This window comes from Mesoplodon mirus (genome assembly GCF_964341445.2).
Source record: "Mesoplodon mirus genome assembly, chromosome: 4".
NCBI classification, from domain to species: Eukaryota; Metazoa; Chordata; class Mammalia; order Artiodactyla; family Ziphiidae; genus Mesoplodon; species Mesoplodon mirus.
In genome coordinates, this window is record NC_138979.1 from 96,069,801 (window position 1) to 96,095,434 (window position 25,634).

Sequence of the window (25,634 nt, forward strand, 5' to 3'; positions counted from 1 at the left end):
ATGAGTGACGGGATTTATGGTCATGGAACGAGGGCTGTCTGGTCCAGCTGGTGTGACTGACTGTTTCAATTATTTGAAAAGTTGTTTAAATGACCAAACTCATTTCAGTCCTTTAGCCTCAACACCACTGTCTCACTCTTTTCCATCAAGCTCAGCTCAATATCTGCCTCAATTATGAAGTTATTCTTGACTATTTCAATCCCTACTCATCTCTGCCTCCTACGAATTGATAGATTTAGAGCAATAAGATTACTTTTAAACAAAAACATTTCAATTATACATTCAACTTAATGTTTCATGCAGAAAGCTATTTCACCAATGGGCATTCCTTGGGTTGGGTATATATTGTCGTAACATCATTGTGAAGCTCACTCATGGGAAGTTTAGATTAAATGCAGTCTCAGGTACCTGCTCAGTTCTCTAAATTCAATTATTTCATTGTTTGACATGTACTTCTAAAAGGCGATATTTGCTTTTTTACCTACCACTTGTTTCCTGCAAGAGGACAATAACCTTTAGTGGCTGCATTGAGGTTCATGAGTGACTATGATATATATTCAATCAATATTTGTTGACTAAATTAGCCCACTACTAAAATCCCATAAAGGTAGAACTCTGACAGATGATCTTAAGTTACAGTAGAAGAGAATTAGGTTGAACTCAGTGAGGAAACTGGCATTGCAAACTCTTTAACACAAGACTTTAGTGATGGCCATAGAATCTTCACTGCTGGTCATTTCACAAATACCAGAGAGCCATCTGTCCAGTGTATATGTGGTCTTGCCTGGAAGACGATGACCAGCTCACTGTGATCTACTTAGTTCTCGTCTAGTTGTATGATTCTAGACTTATGGGATTCTTGGCTTGATTCTCCAAGAAAAAGAAAGCTGTATTCCTTTTCCCATTTGAATTTCAGCTACTGTGAAATTAGCCATGACCATCTCTTACAAGTAAAACTCCTACATAGATAGCAGACTCTGGAGTGATACTGGCCTCCTTTATTTGGCAACTGTGTTCCCATTCCTAATGTGTTTTGTAACTCATGCATGATGTCTAAGTAGGTTTGAATGAAAGCATATTTATTACATCCTCTGTTTTTTCAAATAGCAAAACAGATTACTCTGTTGTTACACAGATGTGCCGTGGGTGGAATGCCAGCTCTTAGGAGCCTGCAAAGCCCTGTCCATTTTCCAGAGGTAGTGTGGGAGGTGTGAATGACATTCAGGGGGAGTTTCTTGAATCTCTTGTGTTGGATTTTGCATGTGCTGAGATTGCTGAAGTGTCTCTGATGACTTTGTGTAAGATGCTGTTGGGCTGTTCCATTTAAAAGTTCATGCCGTGTCAATTAATTTCACAGGGAAACGAACCTTAAAGTGCGCCGTGCGCTATCAGTTACCTCAGAACTTGGAGCAGATGTTAGCAGACTTGCAAAGTTTGATGGTAAGTGTTTAAAACAGACAAACAAAAATCTCAAAAAGCTTTTGTAACAAAGCAATGTAACAAACTAATTATATGAAATTCAATTTATGTTTCTTTTTATTTGGTGGAAAGACATAAAATTCTCCAGGCATCAAAGCCTGTAATCTCTTCTCACACTAAAGAGTAAAAGTGTTTTACTCTTTTACTCTCCAAGGGGAGAATGGCTTTATCAGTTCATCGTTCCTTTCATCCATGTTTCCTCTTCTCTAGATCTCGTTCTCTCTAGTCCCACAATACCCTTCACTTGCCTGACCTAGGTCTCCTTGGAGCCTTATGCAGACATGCTGAGGATGAATACAGGCCACACTCATATTTCTAGCTTTAACCAGCCATCCATTCTCTGGCTCCATAACAAAGGCCAAACACTAGACTGCAGACTTCACGAAAACAGTAATCCTGCCTCATATACTTCTGTGTCTTTCAGAGTGCCTGGTATAATGTCTTAAAGATAGCAGGTGTTCTAGAAGAATATTCTGATTTATTAATCAGTTGGTCAGCTGTTGCACTTTATTTTAGACCATGGTTTTGCTATCACCATCTTCACACCATTCAACCCAGTCCCCTGCTCCTCAGCATGGTCTCTCTTGCCTTTTCTACTCCAGCTGTGTCTTGTTCTTTTCTATTAAAGCTGTTGCAGAGAAACAAAATCCTTCGAGTCAAAGCAGAGAGCCATTAATGGTAGGATTCTAGGCACCCTGACAGACGGTGGGAGAATCTTTGGTTCTTTCTGGCACCCCTCAGTGGTTTCTTGCTTTACACACTTATAGGTCTGGCCTTGAATATCAGTATTTCCATATAGATTGGTTTTATTTATTAACAAATATTTATGAGTTTGAGACTATCTTTCAAAATGTTTTCTTTGGAGTCCACTAAAGGAAAATGTGGACAAGGGTCTTAGCATGATCCCATGATTTAGAGCACAGGCAAATTTAATTTTAAAGTCTCTCAGTGGACAGCTTAGAGCTTATACTGCCTGTGCTTTGCATTTGCTTGTAAACTCCCTCTGATACTGTTAATATTTTAGTCTTTCTTAAATGAGTGGTGTTGTAGAAAACGTTTATAGAAAAAAAATTGTTCCTCCAGTGTGAGATTTAAGTCAAGGGAATAGCCAGGAAACTGAATGGCCCAAGAAATATTTTGATTAGATTAAAACAAATTACACATTTTCTACTAAGTAATTTTTTCAATGAAATGTTACTGTTACATGAATCCAAGAAAAGTAAATTGTGCTCATGAATCAAAATACTTTCTTAAAATATGTCATAGAATATTTATGGAGTCCTAAAAGAGCAAACTAAATGTAATTTACTCATTTCTTTCCTGGCAGAATTGTACCTTTACACCTCTGTCAGTCTATGAGGAGGTAAAAATTCATGACTTTTTGCTTACTTTACCATCAAAAAGAAAAAAATGATGTTATAATTACCAGTTCATTTTCTTTCACAGATACTGGTACAGATAGCCTACACTATGATTCACTTACAAACAACCCTTAAATCGTAGTGACATAAACAGTTGAAGTCTATTTCTTCCTCATGTCACATCTGATGCAGGTTGGGTGGCCTTCTTCATCTTGTAGCCGTGATGCCTAGACTAATGGACTTTAAGGTGAGCACATCAGAGTAAGGATGAGATGAAAGAGACAAAATGACTTTCAACTGCTCTTCCTCTCACATTTCGATGGCTAGTGTGGGTCACATGGGCCTGACCTAACTGCAAGGGAGACTGGGAAATAACGAGTATGGATATTTGTTGAGTAGTGTCTCTACCACACACATCCTCTGACCATAGGTCAGTTCCAGGTTAGTGTATAAAGGGCCAGGCTGGATTAGGTAGACTTCTTACTTGGAATTACAGGAATGGGGCCAAGAATCCTCCTTCTCAGCATGACTCCTTATAATCTTAGCCCCCCCTTCCCTGCTTGACTTTTTCTTCTCATAGCACTTATCACCATCTGGCATACTCTACAAACTGCTTATTTTCTGTTTATTATTTATTGTCGATCTCTACCTGCTGCCATGTAAGCTGCACAGGGATCTTTGTTTTGCTCACTGATATATGCCAAGTCCCTAGAACAAAGCCTAGCACAGAATAGGCGCTCAATAAATACTTGCTGAATGCATGAATAAATGGTCACAGGTGCTGGAGAATGGGGGACAGGATCAGCCTCAGGCCCCAGAGAGATTTGATAGAGCAAAGGAGTGGCCTAAGGTAAGGGATTGAGAGTGCAGTGTGAAACGATGGGGTGAGGAGGAGGCTTCCTTATGGGAACTTGTAAGACACAGCAAGGGTGCTGGGTCCCCTTCTCCTGGAGGGCAGTGGCTAGGAGAGGGGTCATCTGGTGGTTTTACAATGTCTTTTCTTCAGAATCCTTTCTCCAAACACAATTTAACACAAAAATCCCAAATTTAAACCAATACAAGTGGTGCTGCTTGGGCTGAAATAGGAAAATACTTCCTCACCTAAAATAATTCCTTTATCACAGATGGGATAACAGGTCCTGAGAGGTCAGAGGATTTGCATATATATATAAATAGTCTTTTGTTAATGCTTCATAAAATTTATTTTAAAAGTGTATTAATAATTATTACCTAATAGTTGTGGCCTGAATCTGCTTCACATAGCACAGATAATTCACCAAATCTCCACCATATAATCGTTTTCCCAAATAAAGGCAACACAGACCTCTCTTTTCTCTCATTTATACGTAAACTGTGGTCACTTTTCAGAGAACATGTAATGCCACATTTATGAGGCTGGTACGCTTCTGGGCTAAATACCAGATTTCTGCTAAAGTTACTCTTTCATTCTTAAATCTTGGGTTGAATTTCAATCTACCTTAAAGTTCAAGGCAATTTGATGTTCCGTGGGTTTAGCCATATTAAAATATGATTTTTGGGGCTTCCCTGGTGGCTCAGTGGTTGAGAGTCCACCTGCCAATGTAGGGGACGTGGGTTCGTGCCCTGGTCCGGGAAGATCCCACATGCCGCGGAGCGGCTGGGCCCGTGAGCCATGGCTGCTGAGCCTGTGCGTCTGGAGCCTGTGCTCCGCAATGGGAGAGGCCACAACAGTGAGAAGCCTGTGTACAGCAAAAAAAAAAAAAAAAAAAAAAAAAAATATATATATATATATATATACATATATATATATATATATATATATGTATATATATATATATATATGATTTCTTGTTTCCAAGAAAGCATCTGAAAATGAACGGAGGGATTAGGGGGAAATACTGTAAATTAGATACAATATACAAATTAGATTTCCCCTGTGGGCAGCCAAATTTAAAGACAAAGAGAGTGATGCAAGATGTGGAAAAGTCTTTCAAAGAGTTGGGACAGTTAACAAACCCCAAATCCTTCCCACAATTGCTTTTGCTTTCTTATAACCTTCAACTTTTCCTTCATTTCCTTTTCTCCAAGCCCTAGTTTTACGTTCAGTCTCTCCCTGCCTCTGTGACACACACATTCACACACCGTATACTATATACACACATTTCTCTAATGACCCCATTTCACCATTTTTATTTCCTCTGTTTTTACATTATTTCTAACTATTCTCTTTGCATCTTCCTCTTTCACTCTTTATTTTAGTTTACTTATCTCCTCTACCCACATTGTCTCTTTTTCTGTTATTTTTTATCTTTTCTGTTTTCATCACTCTCTATTAATTAGTTTATTAAGCTTATTCATTAAGCACCCCTAAGGACAAGATACAATACAAAGTATGTAGAATTATAACACATCTTCACATGTATTATCAAGGTTCTTTAGATCCTTTTACTCCTCCAGTCTTCTTCTATCCCCTCTTTTATGTCTCCTCTGTTAACCTTTGTCATAATGAGGTATCAGTAGATTTCAAGTTTTCTTCTGGTGACTAAAAAAAGATTTCCTTGAATCATGGGAATTAAAGCCAGATATTGCATCTTTTAGCTTAAATTAAAAGTATGATATCAGCATTCTGTACATTTGAAAATGCCCTGCCTGGCTATGGTAAGGTCTAATAGATGAGACAGACGTGTGAGGCATGCCCTTTCTGTCTGTGCTAAGAATATCTTTTAGCTTGTGACTTCTGGGCAAATCTGGGTATGGCCTTATTTTTGCTTCTAGTTACCATGTGGTTTTTCTTCTGAGATTTGTCAAAATACTTTCTTAACACCAAACTACAGTTTTTTGTCCTTGTGTCGTAAGGGCATATCACATCTTCTAAGTAGCTGAAGACCTGAGTTTCCCAGTCCTAACTCTAGAGAAGTCCCCACTGGGAACTCCAAACTGGGGACAAGACCAAGAGTCAAAACTGAGATGGGTAGGGCTCCAGGATGTCTCTTGTAAGTCTCCCTGCCTCCCCACTTTTGCTCTTAAACCCAAGGACAGTGTCTTGTTGGTGGCCTCTTTAGGCATGGCATGAGCTTTTTTTTTTTTTTTTAAAGATTGTCACTTCAGACTACTTAAAATTTATTTATTTATTTATTTATTTTTGGCTGCGTTGGGTCTTCGTTACTGCATGCAGGCTTTTCTCTGGTTGCAGCGAGCAGGGGCTACCTACTCTTGGTTGCGGTGCAAGGGCCTCTTGTTGCGGTGGCTTCTCTTGTTGCGGAGCATGGGCTCTAGGTGCATGGGCTTCAGCAGTTGTGGCTCGAGGGCTCTAGAGCACAGGCTCAGTAGTTGTGGCGCACGGGCTGAGTTGCTCTGTGGCATGTGGGATCTTCCTGGACCAGGGCTTGAACCCATGTCCCCTGCATTGGCAGGCAGATTCTTAACCACTGCACCACCAGAGAAGCCCAGGCATGGCATGAGCTTTCATTCATTCTTTTCTTTCTTTTATCCATTCACTCAGTCACCTGTTCATTTATCCACTAAATGTATATTTAACACAATGGCAAGGAGATACAGTATTTAGTAAGCCTGGGGATACAGTGGTTAATAGGTCAGACGCAGACCTTGCTTTCATAGCACTTATAGCCCAGGGGAGAAGACAGACTTGAACAAGAGCTCATTCCCAAGGAAGCCTTTAATTAGATAAAAGTCCTAAAGTTCTCAGTCACTACACATGATGTTGACACATGAAGAAGTACTCACTATGTACCAGGCATCATGCTAAGTAATTGCACATATTATCTTACTAAATCCTTACAGCCCTGGGAGGAAGAGATTATTATTACTTCCAACTTATGGGCAAGGAATTTGAATCTCAGATAAATTGAATAACTTTCCCAAGGTCCCAGGGTTACTAAGTGGAGGAGTTAGAATATGAATCTAGGACTGCTGGCAAAGCCTAGTCTATGAAAGGACATGAGAGGCTCTAAACTGCAAACAGAAAGGCAGCATGGGAGAGTCAGGGGAATCAGCATGACTGCTTAGCTCCTGATCAGGGTAAGATACACATTTCAAGAATATTTTAAACCTGAAAATACAAAATGAATTTCCAGAGATCAAGTCCATCCAGGACTCAGATGACATCATCATGTTTTTAAAAAGTAGCCAATGTTTGGGCTTCCCTGGTGGCGCAGTGGTTGAGAGTCCACCTGCCGATGCAGGGGACATGAGTTCATACCCCGGTCCGGGAAGATCCCACATGCCACGGAGCGGCTGGGCCTGTGAGCCATGGCCGCTGAGCCTGCGCGTCCGGAGCCTGTGCTCCGCAATGGGAGAGGCCACAGCAGTGAGAGGCCCACGTACCGCAAAAAAAATAAAAAAATAAATAAAATCAAAAAAAAAAGTAGCCAATGTTCTCAGTGATCTTGAATGTCAGGATCCCCGAGAAGAGCTCATAGAAGAGCTGGCCAAACGTAGAGACCAGCACACGCAAGACAGAGGTGGGTTTTGGTAGGTAAATCCATTTATTTGAAAAGTTCTCATATAAATATTTTTATACATTTCAAACATCAGAAAAAAATTGATATGTAGTCTGTTGAATTTTATAAAAAAAGATACATAACTCGACTTAAAATTTTAATAAGTATAAAAATAGAGTGGATCTTGATTTTTCATTTTGAAGTCTTATAGGAATTGACAAGATTTACAAATAATAACTGGAAATAGTTTCAATTATACATTTGTAAACTGGTCATTCTTATGCCTTGGGGAAAGCCCCGGATGTAAATTGTCCAAATGTGCTTAAGAATCTTTTGCATATTGTTACTGGCTGGACTAAGATCTGTTTTTTTGCAAATATGACAAGTTTACATATTTTGTATGACTGTTAATACTGAGTTTCGAACCAGGGAAAGGTTGACTCTTTTTTTTTTTTTGCTGTACGCGGGCCTCTCACTGTTGTGGCCTCTCCCGTTGCGGAGCACAGGCTCAGGACGCGCAGGCTCAGCGGTCATGGCTCACGGGCCCAGCGGCTCCACGGCATGTGAGATCTTCCCGGACCGGGGCACGAACCCGCGTCCCCTACATTGGCAGGCAGACTCTCAACCACTGAGCCACCAGGGAAGCCCCCTTGGTTGACTCTTTATTTCAGGAATCTTTGTGTGTTTTTGTGATCCTTTCTAAAGAACAGCATGTGTGTAATTAAAACACAGAAAAACAAGCATCTCTTTTTGGTTAAAAAAAAAGCACACACACACAGAAAGGCTTTGTTAGCATCTTGTGACTTTTTAAACCTATCAGATATGTTTCCTATTCACCTGGACAGAAGCACAGCCTAACAGCAAAGCTGATGTGACTGTGTAAGGCATAGATGCCTTGTGAAGACAAGGAGGAATAACTCTTCTCTTTACTGCTGGTGTTGATGTGACCATTATGGTGGTGATGGTGGGTGGCTAAGGCTTAATAGTTGAAGAATAATGAGGTTTTAGAAAATGGGAAAGTGACATTCTTCTTTCTAAGAAAAAAGTATTTATCACAATCATCAGGGCAACAGTAGAGGGCAGTCTTCTAAAAACTCTTAAGAAGCTCTTGGCTGGGGAAACTCTTGAACAGCAATGATGATGTCTTATTTATTTATTTTAAAATTTACCTATTTATTTATTTATTTTTGGCTGTGTTGGGTCTCCGTTGCTGCACGCTGGCTTTCTCTAGTTGCGGCGAGCAGGGGCTACTCTTCATTGCGGTACGTTGTGGTGCGTGGACTTATCATTGCGGTGGCTTCTCCTGTTGTAGAACATGGGCTCTAGGCATGCAGGCTTCAGTAGTTGTGGCTCGTGGGCTCAGTAGTTGTGGCACACAAGCTTTAGAGCACAGGCTCAGTAGTTGTGGTGCACAGGCTTAGTTGCTCTGCAGCATGTGGGATCTTCTCGGACCAGGTACCAAACCCGTGTCCCCTGCATTGACAGGCGAATTCTTAACCATTGTGCCACCAGGGAAGTCCCATGATGTCTTATTTAATAGGTAATTGTCTTAGGGAAGAGTTTTAGCACAGATAATCAAGAAGCATTGCTAATAATAATATCCATAAAGAAATAAAGCCAACTGCTCTGGAAAAATCTTGAAGTATTGGGTACTGAATTCCATTTTCATGATAAACTATAGATTTCCACTTTAAGATAAACACTTTAGTTTGAGAAGGTTATTAGGATGGTAATTAACCAACAATCCAGCGGACTAAATTTAGAATGCCGGCAGGGTTCAGAGTGAAATCTCATGGATTTTGTTCGGTATGGCCTAGAGTATTTCTGTGCGATTGCAAACTGGATGAATTGCTATCTGCTTACACGTCTGTTATCTTCAGAGAAGCAAACAACTGTGACTAGCTAGTTTCATTATACTTATACTTCATTATTGACATGATTTTTTCCCAGTTATTTTATTGCTCATTAAAGATGACTTTGTTCTCTAAACATGTGTTCAGTGAATAATTATGTGAGAAACAATGCTATTTTTCCTAAACTGTTTTCTCATCCATTGTCATCTGTTAACTGCCTCTTACTCTTTGACACAATTAGCAAAGGGAAGAAAGGTCCTACAGTTTTTCTCTAGTCCTTATTTTGCTTTATGAGAGGAATACAGTTTTGATTGCTTCTGATGTGCTTTAAGTTGCCCACCTTGTTTTCAGATCTATTTGTATCCCTTTAGAGTTAGGCCAACCTAAGTCCCCCGTTGTGGCTGGGCGATTAGGTCTTCCAATCCCCTTTATCATATTACCATGGAAATATACCACTTCTTTCATTCATCTTAGATCTGCTCTAATACTCATATCATCTCCCAGTCTTCTCTCTTAAAACCATCTTTCCATCCATCTCTCCAACAAGTATTTATTAAGAACCTATTATGGAGCCAGTATGATGGGTTATGGGGATATAGAAGTGAATCCAGTGCTCCCTTCAAAGAAACCTGCTCACCCCTTTTGGAAAGAGGCAGAAAAGACATTGGGAAGCTTGTGTTTTGTGCTAACAGGGCTAAAAGGGGGAAGCTGAGCACTTCTAAAGATTAAAAAAAAAAGTAGTTTGGCTTTGTTCTTGCCACTTTGTTTTGACTAGGTCCTGTATTTAGTATGTATTTAAATCACTGGGCCCACACTCTTCCAGAAGGGCTGAATTGGAGTTTGGCTTCCAAAAACTGAGGCAGAGCCCTTTGGCCTTACTGCCTGTTTCTGTCTAGAACCACACCCTTGGTGTCAGGCCAGAAGTGGATGAGCCTTGGGGCCAGGGAGGAGCGAGCCAACATGTTCAAGGCTGTATTTGCCTCCATGTCAGTCTTTGCTTACGACAATAAAAATGATCAAATGAGCCTGTTTTTTATATTCCTGTTGGCAGGAACTGTGTATCATGTTGTTTTTGCCCAAAGCACTTTTTTTTTTTTTTTTAGTGGCCGAGTTTGAAGCCTGAGAAATTGAGTCTTGGGTCAAGAATTTGGAATAAGCTTTGAGGGTTGCTGTCGACCCGTAATTTTATGTAGGTTTTGCTGGTGACACCCAATTCAAGGTTCTACAAAATTCAAGAATGTATATTATTGGTCAAGAAAAAAAGATACTGAATTCTTAGGGTTTAGAAAAAGTCTTCTCTTCTACAATGTAATTGTCTAAACAACTTGGGCCAGTTGAAATCGGTTTTCATTTACTTTTGAATATCTGTGATATATGCTGTAATGGGAGCAAACAAGGACTTAGCCACTTCCCTTCGTATAAAAAGTGACTTTGTACAGGTTATTTAGCCTCATCCAAATCCTCCTGCCAGCACGCTCACAGTTAGCAGTGGATGTCTGGGAAGAAGCCAGTGTGTGTCCCAGTTGGGGGTGTTCAGGCAGTGACACTTTTATGATACTGGAGAAAGGTAGATGGAGTTGGAAAAGCAGCCCGAGCCCTCGAGTCTCTCATTCCTTCCAGACTCTTGTTTTTGTTTTTTCAAGCAAGGTCTATGAATATTAGTAATCTGGTTGGTTAGGAGTGATCAGGCCATGTGAAAACTGGCTGCTGTCTCCTCGGTTCATGAGTTTTAAAAGGAAAACATATCATCCTACTAAGGAAGGGAGCCCATCTAAGAAGGCTCTAGGTTCAGGAGGTGTTTGTTAGGGGTGTAACAGTGCAATACAAGGTTCTGTAGGCCTGGCTGGCCTCTCTTCCTTTCAGTCAGTGCTGAAAATGTGCTTCCTTTTTTCATTTTCCAAATGACACTTTTTATGTTGCAATCTACCCTTTTGGCTTCTGATTAAATAAATGTATTTTTATTGTTTTCAAGAGAGAATTTTGTAGACACTAATCTTACCCCTGGCTGGCTTGAACCCTGTTTGGATCTACCCTCAATCTCCTTTTTCATTCCTTCCCTCTCTCTTTTTCTTCCTCTCTTTCTCTGTCTTTCAAATCTTTGTACTCATAACTTATAAAAAGTTAACCCCAACTGTTTGCAATGCAAATGTACTTGAATCTAATAGATATATTTTGTGACAGGGCCCATGAAAGATTATTTCTGGTTTGTTTTTCTATCAAGAGAACCCGCACCTAAAAGTGTATTTCCTTATTGAAATAATGGAACGAATTGATTCATTGATTTAGAATGGGCATGCCCTTAGTTTGGAATGGGCTTGGTATTAAAAAAAACTAGAAACATCTTCTGGACAGTTTGGGGCAAGTTATATGGTGCCTCTGAGAGCCCCCAGATCTCTGAATCTAATCAAGATAAGAAGCATAGAACAGCTGAAAGGAATCACACGCATTCTCAGGCACATGTGGCAAACAAGACCCAGGTTTCTTGGGGGTGGAATATAGTAGGAACCCCGAAATTCTGATTATCAGCCTAGAAAGACCCAATTAACTTTGGTTGTGAAACTGGAAGTATGCCACTTTAACCTGTGTGAAAGTTACATTAAATACAAAGACATGAAATAAGAAAAACTTTTAGGATCATCCCTGCTTTATCTTTTCAAAAATCATTTGTTACAAACCAAAAGTAGAGATTAGTGTTTTTTTTTTCTTTTTAGAGGAATAAACATCCCATGGCTCTTGAGGTTTCTGTTCTTATTTGGACAGTGCAGAAAATAATGTTTCAAAATATCTGATGGATTTCCATCTTTGTACCCCTCCCACATGATTTTTCCTAGCACAGCCTAGGATATATGTACATATGTGTATATATGTGTATTTTGCTGTCCAAAAGAGAAGGAAACTGTACTGTATGTTAGAAGTTGGGTGCTAAAGCAGTACTGTGGACCTCTAAAGAGAGTTTGAGGTGAGTCATAAAGATGTTTGTTTTTTGTATTTTACAGGGATTGTTGTCTGTGAGGCGCCTAACAACAAACTAGATAAATTCACTGGAGTCCTCTCTTGGAAGGGCAGCAAGCACTCCCTCAACAATGAGAAGATAATCCTGAGGGGCTGTGTCCTGAGAAATACCAGCTGGTGTTTTGGAATGGTTATTTTTGCAGGTACAGAAGACTCCAGGGTCTGTTATGGGAGGGCCCTTCCTGAGATCTGCGTGAGCACAGTCTGTGGCTCTCCAGGTTGGATGAGCACGGTGCTTTTATTGCGTGCAAGGTGCCCTTCTGGGTTGACTGCAGAGTAAAGGGCACCAGGATAAGACACCGCTGCTCTGTAAATAGTTTGTGTGGCCCCAGTCTGCAAGGAAACACTGACATCATGAACTTATTCTTAAGAGTGTATAGGCCTTAATTACTCAGATGCTAGATACCTACTGGTTTTTTTCTTTTTTTTTTGGATAGATTTTTATTGGAGTATAATTGCTTCACAATACTGTGTTAGTTTCTGTTGTATAGCCAAGTGAATCAGCCATATGCATACCTATATCCCCATATCCCCTCCCGCTTGAGCCTCCTTCCCACTCTCTCTATCCCACCCCTCTAGGTCATCACAAAGCACCGAGCTGATCTCCCTGTGCTATGCAGCTGCTTCCCGCTAGCTATTTTACACTTGGTAGTGTATGTATGTCGCTACTCTCACTTCGCCCCAGCTTCCCCCTCCCCGCCCCGTGTCCTCAAGTCCTTTCTCTATGTCTACGTCTTTTTTTTTTTTTTTTTTTTTTTGCGGTAAGCGGGCCTCTCACTGTTGTGGCCTCTCCCATTACGGAGCACGGGCTCTGGATGCACAGGCCCAGTGGCCATGGCTCACGGGCCCAGCCGCTCCGCGGCATGTGGGATCTTCCCGGACCGGGGCACGAACCTGTGTCCCCTGCATCGGCAGGCGGGCTCTCAACCACTGCACCACCAGGGAAGCCCTCTATGTCTACGTCTTTATTCCTGCCCTGCCACTAGCTTCATCAGTACCATTTAAAATTTTTTTTTAGATACCATATATATGTGTTATCATACAGCATTTGTTTTTCTCTTTCTGACTTGGTTCACTCTGTATGACAGACTCTAGGTCCATCCACCTCACTACAAATAACTCAATTTCGTTTCTTTTTATGGCTGAGTAATATTCCATTGTATGTATGTGCCACATCTTCTTTATCCATTCATCTGTTGATAGACATTTAGGTTGCTTCCATGTCCTGGCTATTAATTCAAAAAGAGACATGTACCACAATGTTCATTGTAGCACTATTTATGATACCTATTGTTTAATTTCTCATTCTCTAACCCCGTCTCAATCATCCCCATCATTATATGTATTAATAAGCCTGCCTTTAAAGTGGAGATGAGCATGAAAGGAAGCCCCAGCTCTGCTGTTAATTTTGTAGTTTGCCAAGTTCAAGCAATCCTTTTGGAAAAACCTTCGTAGAGATCCTGCAGTTATTTCTGTGTCTATTTCAGAGCTTCTTCTACTATTCATCAGCAGGACAGTGGGTCCTGGAAAGACTGTGCATGCTGGAGGTGGGGATGGGACTTGGGGGAGGGAGGGGAGTGCCTCTTCCTCTGCCTGCTGCCACTTTTCCTGTCTCTACTTTGTCTCTATGGGCCCAAGATGGCACTCTCCTGCTAAGGAAGCTTACAGTAGCACCATTTCGTAAAGCCTCTCAAATTTCACTCATGGCTTCAATTGCCAGTCCTTGATTTTTTAAAAATCCTGTTTATTGTGACACCAAATTAAGATGTGTTTTGGGCCCATTGACTATATGTGCAATCAAAACTGGAATGTTCTTCTTAACTGACTTCCTTCAACAGCAACAAAATGTTCATTAAAGACTCAAAAGTGTTCCAAATCTAGAGAAATCCTCCCAATTCCTCTTAAATACTCTCAGCTGTGGGTGTTAGCAAGGCTCTTGCTGCTTGGGGCATTGCCATTGTAAGGACTTGAGAAATCCCTAGAAATGAGGCTGTATATACAGTTTTATCTGGGGATGAATCTGGTTTCATAATGTTTTCACCAGATGCTTTTACTCTTTAGTCAGGGGAATAAACCTATGATCATCTATTTCCTTATTTGCATCTTGTACTGAGAAAAAGAGTGCTAGGCTTATACGTCAACGTCTCTTTACCTTCCCCCTTTAGTCTTTCCATTTAATGAAGGGGAGATTTCTTGGAGGTCCTCTGATGTGAAGGACCCTCTTGGTTTGCTCCCTATCATTAGAGAAATGGGGGGGGGGTGCATCATCCTAGGAGTGGGCTGTAGCCCAAACTTTTGTTTGCATTTGTGTGATCTTGTTTGGAATGACTAATTCGGAAGTATGGTTCAGCTATAGCATGTTATGCTAGGACAGCTGCTGAGAGCCCCTCAGGGGTCAAGCTTTCCTTCATAATGTTGGCTCTGTGGGAAAATGCTCCTACATAGAAGAAAGTGGAGTGGTAAGCTGGACAGGTCTCCCTCCAAAAAAGTGTAACAGATAGTTCACAGAATTTGGATTGGACAGATCTGGGTTTAAATTTGTTTACCAGCTGGAGAATGTTAAACCTCGGTTACTTAAACTTCCTAAGCTTTAGTTTTCTCTGCTATAATATGGGGATAAGAATGAGTACATTAGGGAGTCACTGTAAAGGCTCAGTGAGGCAATGCATATGGAAGAGGATGCTTGACAAATGCTATTTTCTTTCCTTCCCTGCGTCTCCCTTCTTTCAGCATCAATTCAGAGCGCATTGTCTGCTCCATAGGCTGAGAGTTGGGAAAATGTACTGCTCTTGGATCTCGGCAGGGAGAAGTGGGGCATCACCCTCTTTTGTGATGTGACCTTGATGTTCACTGGCAGGGGATCTTCAGGAGGCAGATATTTGTAAAGCAGAGCATGCCTACGTTGACTTTAGTCTAGGCACAAACGTTAATAGAAAGTTCAACTAGAATAATGACAGGCTGAGGAATCGTTGGTTTCGTCAATATCAGAGTTGAACAAATGAGTGTCTCAGAACCCCTAAGTCATGAGACATCTAATTTGGGGAACTAGTTCTAGGTGAACACCTCGATCTTATGAAAGTTACCCAAAACAAATTATTAACTATTCTTTCTGTATTATTACTCTAGTTATACCTGCCATTAAGGATTGTGCAAGGAGTATAGTTGACACAAACATGGTTTACTTTACAAATCTATAATTTATGAGGGTCTAATATACATTAACAGCTAGGCCATGCCTCCCTGCTATGGTTTTCCTTTATCTCAAGAGAGGAGAAAGTCCTGTTTCTGAGGGTACAAGTCAGAAGTCTTATTCATTTAAGGCATCCATAGGAGTCAGGACCATCTTGGTGCAATGTAGGTTTTTGTGCTGGATGCCTTCCACTTGCCCCTCCAGATCTACTCTCACCGTTTCACACTCTTTGTCTGCCTTGGGAGGCTGACTTGTATGGTTTACACTAATAGGTTTCCTTGAACTTTGGTCCTATCATTGGGGGTCCCTGGGAAGAGATCAAAGGAAGAAGATTGAGGTCAAGGTATTTATTCCCCCAGACTGCCTACCTTCAAGCTGGCTGGGTCCCTCAACATAAAGTCACTCTTCCTCTAAAGGCTGCAGACTTTACACAACTCTCTCCTTAGGGTCTAATAACCACCCCTTTCCCTCATCCTACCCTTCTGGTGTAGATAGAGAAACATCTTGATTGCTACCAAGTCCTTGGTTACTGCATTAACCTTTTACTTCTGTACCTCTGATACACCCACTCACACTTTTGTAAAGAGTCCCTTTATAAATAAACCTTTCTCTAATTATCCTTGATCAATGTGTCATCTGTTTCCTGTTTGGACTCTGAATGAGTCACAGTCTTAAACACACATTGTTTGAATGAGTCAGTGAATTAATGGACTATTTCATATAGCTTTAAAAATAGTGGTTAAGAGCAAGAGCCTTAGAATTAGATATATCTGGGTTCTAAGTTCGGCTCTGACGCTTACTAGACCAAAAAAAAAAAATCTCAGGCAAGTTATTTAAATTCTTTAATCCTGAGTTTCATTATTAGTGAACTAAGGATAATAGTACCTAATTTTTTGGCTTGTTTTAAGCCTTAGTGAGATAATAGGTGAAAAGGACATATGCACATTGCCTAAAACATAGCAGGTACTTCATAAATAAATTCATTCATTAAACAGTTATTTATTGAGTACCTACTATGTGGCAGGCACTATGCTACTTACTTATTTGCAATTAAGAATGTGAACAAAAAAAGTGTGGTCTCTTCACTCATGTGGTTTTGAGTCTGGTAGGAGAGAGAGACATTAATCTTAAATAATTGTAGTAATGAGTATATAATCTCAAACTGAGATAAGTGCTCTGGACAAAAATAACATGGACTCACAGGAGTATGTAGTGGAGGAATATGAAGGGAAAGAACAAGCTAGCTAAAAGGCATGCCATAGGCAAAGGCTCTATGGTAGGAATGAGGCTGGGGAGGTAAAAACAAACAAATAAACAAAAAACTTAAGAAGGCCACTGTAGAGCATGGAAAACTTGGAGGATAGAGATGAACATGTGACTAGAGACAGGGATAGGGGCCAGATCATACAGGTCCTGTGGTCTGTATCCAGAATTTTGGTCTTTATCCTGAGAGCATTCAGAAGCCATTGCAAGTTTTTCAAACAGATGGCGTGTGTGTAAGTGTTAAATTTGAAAGTTTCACTCCTGCCTACAGTATTTTTAAAGTTGGTAAATAGGGTCCTGGAAAAAGTGATTTGGGTGGTGGCAGAGTAGATGTGGGGAGACAAAGTTGCTAGGCTTTTACTACAGTCTAGTTGAGAGATGACGGTACTTCGGATTTAGGGTGGGAGTGATGCGATAGACTAGACTCTTAGGTTTCTCCCACTCTTGACAACTGGATGGATAGTGGTGCCATTCACCGAGATAAGGAACCCTGGAGAAAAAGGTCACAAGTTGGGCTTGACAAGGGCCACTTGAGGGGCCTTAGAAAGACCAGGTGAAGATATCATATAGGCAATCAAATATATGGATTTAAATATATGAGTTTAGGGCTCAGAGGAGCAATCTGAGCTGGAGATATACATTTGGCCTACAGATGTTAATTGGAGCTGTGGTCTTAGATGAGATTGCTCAGGGAAGGTGGATTGAGAAAGAAGAGAAGATGGCCTATGCCTGATTCTAAAGATGTTTCACTATTTAATGGCTGGGAAGAAAGGAATGAGCATAATGGAAGACAAAAAAGAAGCTACCAAAGAGGTAGGCGGGAAAGCAGAACATGTAAAATGGAAGCTAAGGAAAGTGTGTTTCAAAAGAATGGAGTAGTCAACAGTGTCAAAGGCTGCTGAGAGGTCCAAGAAGGCATGGAGGATATTGATGATAACACCAAATTTGTTTTGGTGGAGTGACTGGCCCAGAAACTAGCTTGAGAAATAAGTGGGAGATAAGGAAAAAGAGGCTGTTGAGTATAGGAAATTCTCTCAGGACTGTGACTATGAGGGGAAGAAGAGATGTGTATGTCAACATCTGTGGATATATTTAAATAAGTGCTTAAGAGCCCATTCAGTGGATTCTTTGCTAGTCTGTGTGTGTATGTATGCCTAAGAAATGTAAATTTTTAGCACAAAACTGGTCTGTCAATATTTCAGCTTTTAGCAATCACAAACTCTATTTGCTCTTTGTGATCTTTACTAAAAGAAATACTTCCCACGCTCAGTGTCCATATGATTTTAATAAATGATTCTGAGAAAATGCGGGTGGTCTCCCTTACACAGCAGTGTCTGGGAATAGGACACTGGGGTACAATTTCCAACTCAGGACAGTGAATTGTTTGAGACCCCAATCTTTGCTCCAATTTGTCTTTCAAGTAAAGGAGTCTTTTAACGATGTTCCCATGCTTCCCTGACTTCTAGAATGGCGTATAATTCCATGTGTGCCCCGCTTCTCTCTTTTCTTCCCTTTCCCTTCTCCTCTGCTTTTAAGTGGCTGCGTGGATTGGTGATAATTGTGGAAAGATGAAGTGGAGAGGGAAGACTAGGGAAATCTGATATAATTAAAATGTAATCGCTTCTATTGAGCATCTTCTTTGTCCAGAAGGAATTTCCTTAGCAGTATAATCTAATATTCTTTGTTAATCATCTAATAATCTACCTCTAAAGCAGTTAATAATATTCTCAGAATTTCTTGAACAAGGCACTTAGTAAATATCTAACATGGGATTTAAGAGAATTACTTGAAATAAATCTAACAATTTAAGACAATTCTTGCCCTTACAAAAAATGCATATTATATAAATAGTGTGCAATACACAATAAAGGTTTAAATTACTTGCTGTTGTATTGTTGGGAGTTATTTTAGTTTCTCCATTAAACGCACCTCACATCTTTTTGGGAAACACATCCAGAATTTGATTTCTTATCTTAACTTTCCATTCAGACCTTAGTGTTCTGAATTGTGTTTATTACTACATTCTTTTAGACATTTATAAATTATTCCTCAGTTTGACTGACATCTTAATCTTTAATTGCTTCAAACTATAAGCACATCCACACACAGATTTTTGAAAAATAGCATTTCTTAAACCTTTTAGCTGCAAGTTATGTCTGGATTTATCCCCTTCTAAGAGGACCAGTTCCCTTGCAATTTCCAGGATTGTTGTTAAGCCACCAGATGAGAATCATAAACAACTTAATAATAATCCTGTTCTTAATAAAAGTCAAATTATTTTGAAAAAACATATTATTTTCCTTTCAGAACCATTTGATATAAGTAGGAATTAATAATAATAATAATACATCATCTAATCATTTCAAAGTTATATCTTTTTCTTTCTTTTGTTTTTTTTTTTTTTGCAGGTCCTGATACTAAACTAATGCAGAACAGTGGTAAGACAAAGTTTAAGAGGACAAGCATTGATAGATTGATGAATACTCTAGTATTATGGGTAAGTTACCTTAACAAAATTAGGCACTATCATTAGTCATTGTTATCTTAATATATTTCTTACATTCTTCTGAGAATTCTTTCAGAAATCTACATTCTCCTTGTGGAATTTGTATTTGGGGACTTTGCATTTGGGGCCCAGTTCTACTGTCTTCTATTTCCTAGATTATGATTTCTCAGCCATTGGTAGAGTTTCTCATGAGACGTAAGCTAGTGCTTATGGAGGCCTTCATGGCCTTGCAAGACCATTTGTTTTTAAAAAACAAAACATAATTTTTAAGGTAGTTTGGTCTTTTGGTCATGTTACATTTGCTCATGCCCTCTCTACATAGCTTGTGGACAGGGCTGGCTTCATGGATAGGTGGCCTGTGAAGTCACACAGGGTCCCCACTCAGAAGGGCCTCACACTTGGCTTATTGATCTGTTGTTGCTGTGTAGAAATTCTTCATAATTTTTGGAGAAGGGGTCCTGCATTTTTATTTTGCACTGGGCCCTGATAATTATATAACTGGTTCTGCTTATAAATCCTCTGAGGCCCAAGTCACTGTTCACCTCCTTCATGAAGACTTCTAAACCTCCTGGGCCCATGGTTATCTCTTTCCTCTGAATTTTTTTTCTCCTCTGAATTTTTTGAAATGATTTTCTCTACCACTTGTGAACTCCAAATAGTCAGGTCTTCTTCACACCCCACCCTTTTTTTTTTTTTTTTTTTTTTTTTTTGCGGTACGCGGGCCTCTCAGTGTTGTGGCCTCTCCCGTTGCGGAGCACAGGCTCCGGACGCACAGGCTCAGCAGCCATGGCTCACGGGCCCAGCCGCTCCGCGGCATGTGGGATCTTCCTGGACCGGGGCACGAACCTGCGTCCCCTGCATCGGCAGGCGGACTCTCAACCACTGCGCCACCAGGGAAGCCCCACCCCACCCTTTCATCAGTTAATCTCGTGCTTTCTCATGCTGTGGATCTGATTGTTATCTGACTTTTGTGTCATACTGCTTTGCCTCCTTATATTAGGGTTGAGTTTAGAACATTGACTTTGAAATATAAGGACAGTGACTCTGAACCATGTTTCCCTACCAGCCCCATCACAGACTCACAAGTAACATTAAAGAATCTGTACTCAGTAAATATTTGCTCAACTGATACATAATGGTGGGACCCTGAATAAGGAAAAAAGGGAATGAACTCTTTGGGGGCACAAAATATTGTCCGGGCTCTGTGTTTTACTTTCAGTGTCACCCTCAGACCTGGGCTTTCCTCATCTCATACCCATAGAGTCCATGAGGCCAAGGGGACATTCCCAGAAGGATTCTGTGCCCACCTCCTAGAATTCCCCATTTAAACGGACTTGAGCCCACCTGTAGGGCTTGCATGGGGATTGTATATGTATCCACCACAGAGTAAGCTTACTGGTTGTGAAGCAGGCACTGTCCTAGCTTTTTCTACTAGAAAATTGAATGATCCATTGGGGAATTAGAAGCCAAGTCCATCCTAAATTAGGGCATTTGATACCAAGCATCACCAAATTTAATGTTCTTAAAGTAATTTACTTCCATTAATTTGTAGTGTTAGCCGTTGAAAGGAAAGAGGATACTGTGAGACAGGTACCAAATTGGTAGGATTTGGGGGATTCACAGTATTACTTTTCTCCAATACCTGGTTTTCTAATATACTTTAAATTAGGTTTTCCTGATTTAAAGTATATTAATATACTAATATATTTTAAATCAGGTTTTCCCCAACTTTCTCTTCTTATGTGCCTATTTTGTCCATGAACGAATAAAGGAGGTAGTCCTAGAATGCCTGAATATTCTTTCTTGGAGGAAAAAGGAAATAGGAGAGAAATATGTTCCTGTTTTTAGCCCCACTCCTCCCTCAACAGTGACTGGTATCTGCTCCTAACATGGTGACACTTAGCAAGGTCCCCAGAACATTGTGTTCAGCTCAGGTGTTATATGTTTGGTGACTTTGTGTCCTTCCTTTCCAAGTTCAGGATTTTGGACTTACAAGGGACTGGCCTTGCTGTCTTCCTAGTTACTTTACCTCTAAAATGTCTGCTTTCCTAATACTGATACTAATCGTAATGTAAGAGTTGGCTAACAGTTTTCAGGTTGCTTCCTACTTTTTAAAAAAATCTCAGAAGCAACCTGAAAACTGTTAGTATATGTCATGCCATATTTTAATTAATCCTTATCTTTCTTGTTGACTTTAAGTAAGGATTGTGCAGCTAGGTCTGTAGCCAAGAGACTTGACTAGTCTGAGACAGTCCTTTATTACTGATATTTTCTTCCTTTTGCTTTAATTCCTTGGGTTACCATATAGTTTATCATTCAAACAGGATGCTTTTGAAGGTGAAAGAAGGGAATACTATTAATATTACACCTGGAAAATAGATGTAAACTGGGATTGACCAGAGCAAATCAGTACATATGATCTTCTTTACTTAAGCCACTCAAATATATGCACTCTTCACAAATAGAGGATGTGAAGTTATTAGCTTTGTGACCATAAAGAAGCTATATAATCTGTCTGGGCTTCTGCTTTATTTTGGTTTTGGCCTGTAAAGTGTGAATAATGTTTGTTCCTATCTCAGAGAGTCAATGGGAGAATTAAGTGAGAAAATGTATGTAAAATATTTAGCCAAGTTCCCAACATAAATACATTACATTTCACTTGTATGATTAATGATAAGTAAGATGAGCTTTGCATAACTTGCTTTTCAAATGACAATTTCTTGGAGTTAGAAGTGTTAGATTGCCTTGATATGACCAGTTTGGGATTCAAGTTAACCTTAACCAGACCTCTATTCTCATTTCAGATTTTTGGGTTTCTGATATGCTTGGGAATTATTCTTGCAATAGGAAATTCAATCTGGGAGAATCAAGTTGGGGACCAATTCAGAACTTTCCTCTTTTGGAATGAAGGAGAGAAGAACTCTGTGTTCTCAGGATTCTTAACATTCTGGTCATATATTATTATTCTCAACACAGTTGTACCAATTTCTTTATATGTGAGGTAAGATGAGAGTTTATACTTTGGTGAAGCCATTTCATCAAAAGCCTTTGTTCTGTGTAATCATTTTTTTTGTTTTAAAATTACAACAGTGAGATAGATGTCTCCCTCTAACTGCTCATGATCTGCTACATCTGTTACAAATGAGGCAACTAAGCTGTTCAATTCATTTAACTTTTACATTTTCAAATTTAAAAAAATGAATTTCATTTTCTTCTTGATTTGGTTTCTTAGGAATGTTTTCCTTTGGAATACATGGACTATGATATAATCTCATGCAACCTGATGAGTTAGAATTGGGTTGATGTTGGGAAAGAAATGGAAGAATATTTGGGGAGATCTATTGAGATGGTGCCTCTCTGGCACTAGTCTGGCTCCAGATACCTGGATTCAGACCCTATTCTACCACTTACTAGCTCCATAACCTTGGGCAAGTTACTTCACCTTCTAGTACCTCAGTGTCCTCATTTTAAAAATGGAGAAAGTAATAGTTCTACTTAAAAAGATTGTATGAGGAATAAACAAACCTGTAAAGCTCTAAGACAAATGCCTGACACATTGTAAGAGCTTAATGAATATTAATTTTTACTATTATTATTAGTAACTATCAGTGAGTACATGGAGGAATTGAAATATAGTTGGTGGCACTTATTCATTGTTGAATAAGAAGTATGGTTCATAACTCCCTCTACAACTTGATCTGTCATTTCTAGATTTGGTCCTACAAACTAGAGCTAAAATGGTCTACCTATCTATATATAAGCACACTTCTCTCTGTCTCTGTCTCTCTGTCTTGCTGTCTCTCTCTCTCTCTGTTTCTCTCTCTCTATATATATATGTATATACATATATGTGTGTGTGTTTATATACATATATATATATATATTTGATAAGGCTTCGAAGTTGGCCCTAGAATCTGTACCTGAGACATTCCTGATCCTAATCCTACCAAGACTGAGTCAGATGGTCCCAAAGACACTGGAGCCAAGATGAGACTTGGTTGTTTGACATTATTTTTTTTTTAATTAATTAATTTATTTGTTTTTTAAATTTTTGGCCTCGCCACATGGCTTGTGGGATCTTAGTTCCCCAATGAGGGATCAAACCCATGCCCTCAGCAATGAAAGTGAGGAGTCCTACCCACTGGACCACCAGGGAATTCCCTATTCCCCTTTTTTAAGGGAGAAAAAGAAGAAGGTGGTAAATCCAGGATGAACAAAACTATTAAGAAGTATAATCTTAAAGGTAGCTCCTCTCCAAAAATAGAAATCATAACAAACAGAACTGCATTGCTTTAACTTAGACTGTGTTCATCCAGCAGCCCTCTGCTGAGTGCCTGCTGGGTGCCAGGCACTGTGCTACGCATGGGGACATGCACGAATATGGACATGCCTTCCCTGGAGCAGCTCACAGTCCAGCCTCCCTCGACAGATTAGAATTGAAGTCCCTTGGCAGCACGGTGTCCCCATGTTTTTTTCTTGTTGTTTGTTTGTTTTAGTATTAGTTTTGTTGTTGTTTGTTTCTTTGTACTGCAGGTTCTTATCAGTCATCAGTTTTATACACATCAGTGTATAAAACATGTCAATCCCAATCGCCCAATTCAGCACACCAACACCCCCACCCCACTGCGGTTTTCCCCCCTTGGTGTCCATACATCTGTTCTCTACATCTGTGTCTCAACTTCTGCCCTGCAAACCAGCTCATCTGTACCATTTTTCTAGGTTCCAAATACATGTGTTAATATACGATATTTGTTTTTCGCCTTCTGACTTACTTCACTCTGTATGACAGTCTCTAAATCCGTCCACGTCTCAATAAATGACTCAATTTCGTTCCTTTTTATGGCTGAGTAATATTCCATTGTATATATGTACCACATCTTCTTTATCCATTCATCTGTCGATGGGCATTTAGGCTGCTTCCATGACCAGGCTATTGTAAATAGTGCTGCAGTGAACATCGGGGTGCATGTGTCTTTTTGAATTATGGTTTTCTCTGGGTATTTGCCCAGTAGTGGGATTGCTGGATCATATGGTAATTCTGTTTTTAGTTTTTTAAGGACCCTCCATATTGTTCTCCATAGTGGCTGTATCAATTTACATTCCCACCAACAGTGCAAGAGGGTTCCCTTTTCTCCACACCCTCTCCAGCATTTGTTGTTTGTAGATTTTCTAATGATGCCCATTCTAACTGGTGTGAGGTGATACCTCATTGTAGTTTTGATTTGCATTTCTCTAATAATTAGTGATGTTGAGCAGCTTTTCATGTGCTTCTTGGCCATCTGTATGTCTTCTTTGGAGAAATGTCTATTTAGGTCTTCTACCCATTGTTGGATTGGGTTGTTTGTTTCTTTAATATTGAGCTGCATGAGCTGTTTATATATATTGAAGATTAATCCTTGTCCGTTGACTTATTTGCAAATATTTTCTCCCATTCTGAGGGTTGTCTTTTGGTCTTGTTTATGGTTTCCTTTGCTGTGCAAAAGCTATGAAGTTTCATCAGGTCCCATTTGTTTATTTTTGTTTTTATTTCCATTACTCTAGGAGGTGGATCAAAAAAGATCTTGTTGTGATTTATGTCAAAGAGTTTTCTTCCTATGTTTTCCTCTAAGAGTTTTATAGTGTCCAGTCTTACATTTAGGTCTCGAATCCATTTTGAGTTTAATTTTGTGCATGGTGTTAGGGAGTATTCTAATTTCATTCTTTTACATGTAGCTGTCCAGTTTTCCCAGCACTAGTTATTGAAGAGACTGTCTTTTCTCCATTGTATACCCTTGACTCCTTTGTCATAGATTAGTTGACCATAGGTGCGTGGGTTTACCTCTGGGCTTTCTATCTTGTTCCATTGATCTATATTTCTGTTTTTGTGCCAGTACCATGTTGTCTTGATTACTGTAGCTTTGTAGTATAGTGTGAAGTCAGGGAGTCTGATTCCTCCAGCTCCGTTTTTTTTTTTTTTTCCCTCAAGACTGCTTTGGCTATTTGGGGTCTTTTGTGTCTCCATACAAATTTTAAGACTTTTTGTTCTAGTTCCGTAAAACATGCCATTGGTAATTTGATAGGGATTGAATTGAATCTGTAGATTGCTTTGGGTAGTAGAGTCATTTTCACAATATTGATTCTTCCAATCCAAGAACATGGTGTATCTCTCCATCTGTTGGTATCATATTTAATTTCTTTCATCCGTGTCTTACAGTTTTCTGCATACAGGTCTTTTGTCTCCCTAGGTAGGTTTATTCCTAGGTATTTTATTCTTTTTGTTCCAATCGTAAATGGGAGTGTTTCCATAATTTCTATTTCAGATTTTTCATCATTAATGTATAGGAATGCAAGAGATTTCTGTGCCTTAATTTTGTATCCTGCTACTTTACCAAATTCATTGATTAGCTCTAGTAGTTTTCTGGTGGCATTTTTAGGATTCTCTATGTATAGTATCATGTCATCTGCAAACAGTGACAATTATACTTCTTTTCCAATTTGGATTCCTTTTATTTCTTTTTCTTCTCTGATTGCCGTGGCTAGGACTTCCAAAAC

General features: G+C 39.7%; 1 protein-coding gene across 5 annotated transcripts in view; it reads left to right on the plus strand.

The window, feature by feature from the left end:
* The window catches only part of ATP8B4 (ATPase phospholipid transporting 8B4 (putative)), a 257,802-nt gene that overhangs the window by 134,817 nt on the left and 97,351 nt on the right, over positions 1-25,634 (plus strand). For all 5 annotated transcript variants that reach the window (XM_082616903.1, XM_082616904.1, XM_082616906.1 and 2 more), the window contains 4 exons: positions 1,358-1,440; positions 12,129-12,287; positions 19,006-19,094; positions 21,908-22,104. In XM_082616903.1, coding sequence (XP_082473029.1) covers positions 1,358-1,440; positions 12,129-12,287; positions 19,006-19,094; positions 21,908-22,104 — 528 coding nt within the window. The remainder of the gene's footprint in view (positions 1-1,357; positions 1,441-12,128; positions 12,288-19,005; positions 19,095-21,907; positions 22,105-25,634) is intronic.